Here is a 6,000-nt window from a genome sequence, read left to right as displayed (position 1 = left end):
TCCTTCCAGTTTTCTACTTTTTTTTTCAGCCACATTGGCCATCTAACCCCTGTTATGTGGGTTTATATTTTTTAAAGCTAAAGCTTTAACAACCAAGCAGTAAGAAAAATTACACACAGCACACTTTTTTAAAGTCTGTCAAGAGAGAATGTATCTTTTTGCATTTGTTTAAGAGATAAATTATTTAAAACAAAATGGAAACCTTTCATGGTTCCTACTTTTTACATGTGAGGATTTTCTGTCTTTCCTTGAATTGTATTGTTTGAATTTTTTCCTTGTATTTTCATATTTTGATTCTTACATAATCTTAAACTTTCCACTGTTGCTATCAATCAGTTGGGAATATATGCCAAAAAGATCATTCATAAGAAAACAAAATGATGTAATAGCATAGCAGTTAGATTTTTCAGATATTTACATACTAATATTTTCAGTGAGGAATTTCTACTTTATAGCGTAGTATCAGTTTTTATTTAGGAAAAAAGAAAACCCAACTGCTTCCGCCAATACTGTTATAGTTCTTTTTTATTGGGAGTTACTGCTGTACCAAAGCAGAGAGGGTTTACTCCTCTGATGAGGTGGCTATACTGTAGTTCATCATTGTAAATTAGGTCAGAGCATATAGGTGCTGCTGTAGGATAAGCAGCAGGGTGGGGTTTTCCGAGTTACTGACCAAACATCAGTCTGCAAGCTCTGACTCTGACCTGACCTGCCATCTGGTCACGACTGTACATGCGCAGGTCAGATTAATCAAGTTTCACCGGAACACACAAGAATCAGTTACAGTTACAAGGTAGTAAATAAATAAAAGATGTCCGCTAAAAAAAAAACAAGTCAGAGAGTGGAGGAGGAAACCAAAGATGTGGATGACGACGAGTCGGAGGATCAGGAACCAAAACCCAAGAAGAAAAGTAAGCGGGTGAGTGAATCACGGGATGCTGGAAGATTGAAGAAGAAGTTTAAGGACAGTGATGAAGACGGATTTCATTCTGACACATCAGGGTCTGATGTGAGGAATACCAAAAAAAAGGGGAAGAGAAAAGGGAAAGGTCAAGAATAAGAAGGTAAGAGCCAAAGAAGAGAGCGCGGAAGAGTCAAGCTATGAAGAAAACAACAATGAGTCTAAGGGTAAAAAGAGGGGCGAAAGTCTCCCTAATGTGACTGAGACAACCAAGAAAGATTCAAAGCCCTCGGTGAAGGACAGGATGGGATCAAAGGATAAAAGCAAAAAAGAAGGAGAACAGGGTACAGGGGATGAGGAGGAAGGTAAAAAGAAGAAGAAAGAAAAGAAGAAGAAAAGTTCAGTGAAGGGAGATAGTGATGAAGACACCAAGAAGTCAAAAGCCAAGAAGAAAAAGATTGAAAATTATGTGGAAATATATGAGAATGAGCTACGCAACTACAAGCCAGAAAAGATGGAGAACTACGAGGATGAGTACCACAAAAAAAAAGGTAACTGCAAACATTCAGGTCCAGTCAGTAAAATGACATGAACATCTGGTGAAGTGACAAAATATAACTGTAATCTCCATTAATAGAGAGAGGATGTTGTTATGCCAAAAATTCAAGGATAATGTGGTTCTGTTAGAGCAAAGACATTTGATACTGAGGAGAGGTGAATCCTTCATTACAGTTATGGGAGTCAGAGTGGCTCCATTGGTAATGTGTCCATGCATTAGTTTAATGTTCACGGTAATGTTACACTGACAGACGTATTCTCAGTATGTTATCATAAGTCCTCCTGCAATATGACACCTATGACTCGCTAATCTTTAAAAAACGGTGGTTATAAATTACATCACTGTCCTGTTAAGGTCCTGCTTCATGCTCAATGTACACTGTAAAACACCTCCAATGTAAAATAGCCTGAACCGATTGAAAAGACATCTTATGAAGAAATATTGTGTAGTTTGAACCTGGAAATGAAGACGGTGTGCTCTGTACAGACTGTGTTTGACCCAAGAGATTAGCGCTGCATCTGTCATCCCAAACATTGGATGTTCAAGCCCACTCAAGGATGATGTGTGACTCTAATGTGGGAAAGGTAACAGAGAAAGGTCCCGGCCAAGACTCGGACCGGGAACCACTGCACCACCATGCAGTCCAGAAAAAGATTAGATAAATAAATAAATAGAATAAAAGACAATAATGATGAAATACAAAGCATCCAAAAGGGTGTTGAAAGTGTCAAAAAGCTTAGCAAAAATAAAATGATGATCTTAAAGTAAAGGAAAGCCAGGGAATGTATATAACAAATGTAATTTTACTTCAAAAAAAGGAAGAGGCAAATAAAGCTCACAAACTTCTCCAGTGTTGCTTTAAATCATTAGGGAGTAAGTGACTGTGACACTAATTTGATTAAAAACTCACTAAACAATAAAATATATAGTCTTAATGAGAAAACTTTTAAAAAGATCTTTTTAGAAAGCTATTTTTTGTGCAAGACTTCAGTGAACAAAGTCTTTCTACCCTTTTAGTGAACTGATATGTCTTTACAGGAAAAAAATATCTAATTATCTATAACTCTATGGATTAGTAGCCTGCGGTGCCACCATGCCTTTGTAACACACCTTCCTATAACCGAACTCCTTTCATTAAACCCTCCAGTCTATGAGGTGTTGACCATCACCGGGGATGAGAGAGGAGCAGGTACTGACGCAAATGTGTTTGTCACTCTTTTTGGAGAATATGGCATCACACCCAAAGTCCACCTGGCCAGCAAGTAAGTCCCCTTCATAGATTTCTGGAATTCAAATGTAAGATAATCAGCAAGTGTAACAAGAATAAAAGATTCTACTCAAATAAAAAACAAAAATGTCTATGTATCACACTGCTCCAACCACAAATTCTTAGATTCCATATTTGATTCAGTAGTTTGTCGCACTTGAACTGAAACCTCTTTTTTTCCCCCACCTTAATAGCACAGAAAAGAGGTATGTATTTCCCGAGGGCTTTAAAAAAATGATTGCTGGGAGAACAGACTGTATGCTCTGATTTTGGTGTTAATCAGTTTGCATGGCATGCTTTGCTGCATGATTTTGTTACATTTACATGAGGCTTTCATGGTCTATTATAGCTATGTGGATTATTCCTTAAATTTACTTTACAGTTTCCCATTTGATTCTTTTATGTTCTTTCTGTAGTGAAGATTTTGAAAAAGATTATGAAACTTAGAGTGGCTTCAAGTTTTTACTTTTTTGTGATTCCAGGAGCCGCACAGCATTCGAAAGAGCCAAAACTGATGTGTTCAGAATCAGGACTCACAATGTTGGACCTTTGAAAAAGATAAGGTGCAGCACAGCAAATGCTCAAAACATTTCAACCCTATTACATTCTGTTTTGTCTCCGTATTATTCAGTCAGCTGACGCTAAAATGCTGCATGAGCAGTGTTTACTTTGACCAGGGTTAAACACACTTGACTCTGGATCTGATTTCGGGAGATAAAGTTGATTAATCTGGATGTCATTCCTGTGTCTGGACAGGATTGAGCATGACAACACTGGTATGAGCTCCAGCTGGTTCCTGGACAGAGTGGTGGTGACGGATGTGATTCGGCCTCACTTGAGGTTCTATTTTCCTTGCAACAACTGGCTCAGTAAAGTGGAGGGGGATGGCATTTATATCAGAGACCTGCTGGGCAGCTTGGACCCCATGGACATGCCCAAATGTATTAAGTCATCAGCCTATAAGCATCTACGCAACTCTGCCAATGATTAATTAAATCATTATATTAAAAACAGGGCTAATGAACAGATTAAAGCCATCAAACTTTTTATTTTAAAAACAATTGTGGTTTTTTTTGTTTTTTTATAGATAATAAGTATATAGTGAGTGTTTTCACTCCGGATGTAAAAGGCAGCGGAACAGATGCAGATGTATTCATGAATATCTTTGGGGAGTTTGGAGATACAGGCAAGTATGTGAACAAAATAGTTATCAGTTTCCAAAAGTGTAAAGTTCTGATGCATTGCATTGCAGTTTAGCTGTTTTTTAGGATATCTGCTGATAGAAATGACTGATTGCTTTGTTGCAGGGGAGAGGCGACTTAACAACGACAAGAATAACTTTGAAAAAGGCTCAGAGGACAAGTTCACACTTGAGGCACCAAACTTGGGCAAAATAAGGAAGATTGCCATTGGCCATAACAACAAAGGCTCTTCAGCAGGATGGTTTGTGGATAAGGTAAAAAAAACAAGAATCTAAAATTATTTTGAAAATGTAGATATTTATTTACTCCTTTAATCCATTTTCAATACAGATAACACTGAATGATATTAACTACAATTTGTTTCATAATGTGAAATGTTTAAAGTCTTGAAACAAAACTCCTACTGTACATTATTCAGCTGAGCTCTGACTCAGTTCAAACATTTTACAAGTAGTGAAGACATTCAATCCTCTCATTTCTTGTTAGTCCTCTCATCTGAAACTTGCTCTCCCAACACAAACGGCCTGATGTGCTGCTCTGAGAGATTAGATCATTCAAACAGACGCCTACATGGACACATGTCGTCATTCTACCCTCTGTGTAAAGGGAAACCATGCCTCATTAAGGGATAGCCTTTCAGCAAACGGACAGACGAGTCAGTTGATTTGTCACTGCTGCTAAGACTGACACCAAAGTTCAGTGGTGACAACCTGTTTGCATTTCACAAGTAGTCCGTGCCGTCCTCTCACCTCTTCTTTGGTTATAATTATTATTCTGAGATGAATTTGTCTTATAGAAAATGTATTTACACTGCTGAAACCTATTTTGTTTTACATGGAATTTTCAATTTTATTAAGAAATATAGATATTTTACACCTGTTTGCACACAAAGTAAAAAGACAATGAACAAGCATGTTGAGACGACTTTGTGCTTTACAAGTGGCTCACCAGTCCAATACTGTTCCAGTCAAAAACCTTTTGAAAACCAAATCCAAATCCTATCATCTTTCTGAACTTCTTTTCCTCAATCTCATTAGAAAATGTCATAGGGTTAAGTAAAGATGATCAGAGAAATTCGTAAGGACTTTGAAAATAACAAACACACAGCATTAACAATCTAACCACTGTTACACCATGGTCTGCAGCACTGAAACTACAGATGTTCAATAAATATCCCATGAAAAGAGCTTTAGAAACTTCATCTACTGCAGTCTTACCACATTGTCACACGCATAATATATTGGTAAGATAAGATTACTCAATAAAGGTTTGAAACTGTCTTCCTCCTTAAACGTGCCCATTTTTATTTCTATTTTTATTTTTTCTTATTTATATAGCGCCAAATGCAACAAATGTCATCTCATGTGGTGTTTGTTGATGGAAACGGTCGATAATTATCTACAATAAATAAGTTCTAGTGCTCATGAGAGCAGTTACACATCAGGGGAAATGTGGTGTCCATAATAGTACTGTCGCTTTGTAAGAAGAATATTTTTTTGCCCAAACAATAATTGTTTTTTTGTTTTGTTTTTTAACCCTATCCAAGTAGTTTTGAAATTTAACCTTAACCAGAATACATTATTTTCCAAAGCCAACTAAAGAGTGAGAACATCTTGCTGTAATGTATTTTGTTTACCTGTAACCAAAGCAATCAGCAACATGACTTTAATGAGCGTGACAGTCACATTTTAAAGATAACATGTTTTAGACCTATGTGTGATCTTTTTTCGAATCCCAATCAAGTGATGTTATTGCTTAAAACACAACCAGGAAGTGGCAGAAATGTTATACTAAAGTGTCATCATGCTATTGACAGGACATGTGTTCGTCTCAACCTCACATCACACAAAGGCTCATGTTTGAAAGTGAAACCCTTAACTGTTCTTTTAAATGTTAAATTGTTCAGTGCATAAGCAACATCGCTGAAAAGGCACAATGATAGGTACGACGTATCTTTGTGTTGCACCTTAACACGATGGAGGGATGTCCAGCATAAAATCGGGTTGTGTCTCCTCATCTCAAAACTTTATTTTTGGTAACATCTTTCATCCATAATGGAATATTGAAAAGT

At 37.0% G+C, this 6,000-nt stretch overlaps 1 protein-coding gene across 1 annotated transcript in view; it reads left to right on the top strand.

The window, feature by feature from the left end:
* The first annotated feature begins 757 nt into the window (after positions 1-757).
* The window catches only part of loxhd1b (lipoxygenase homology PLAT domains 1b), a 40,445-nt gene continuing 35,202 nt past the window's right edge, over positions 758-6,000 (top strand). Inside the window, 8 exon segments of the mRNA XM_075467690.1 lie at positions 758-1,036; positions 1,038-1,452; positions 2,608-2,722; positions 2,922-2,933; positions 3,210-3,290; positions 3,484-3,668; positions 3,815-3,913; positions 4,035-4,183. Of these exon segments, the coding sequence (XP_075323805.1) occupies positions 812-1,036; positions 1,038-1,452; positions 2,608-2,722; positions 2,922-2,933; positions 3,210-3,290; positions 3,484-3,668; positions 3,815-3,913; positions 4,035-4,183 (1,281 nt within the window). The 5' untranslated portion in view covers positions 758-811.

This window comes from Odontesthes bonariensis, chromosome 6 (assembly GCF_027942865.1).
Source record: "Odontesthes bonariensis isolate fOdoBon6 chromosome 6, fOdoBon6.hap1, whole genome shotgun sequence".
Taxonomy (NCBI): Eukaryota; Metazoa; Chordata; class Actinopteri; order Atheriniformes; family Atherinopsidae; genus Odontesthes; species Odontesthes bonariensis.
This window is presented reverse-complemented; position numbering and strand designations above follow the sequence as displayed.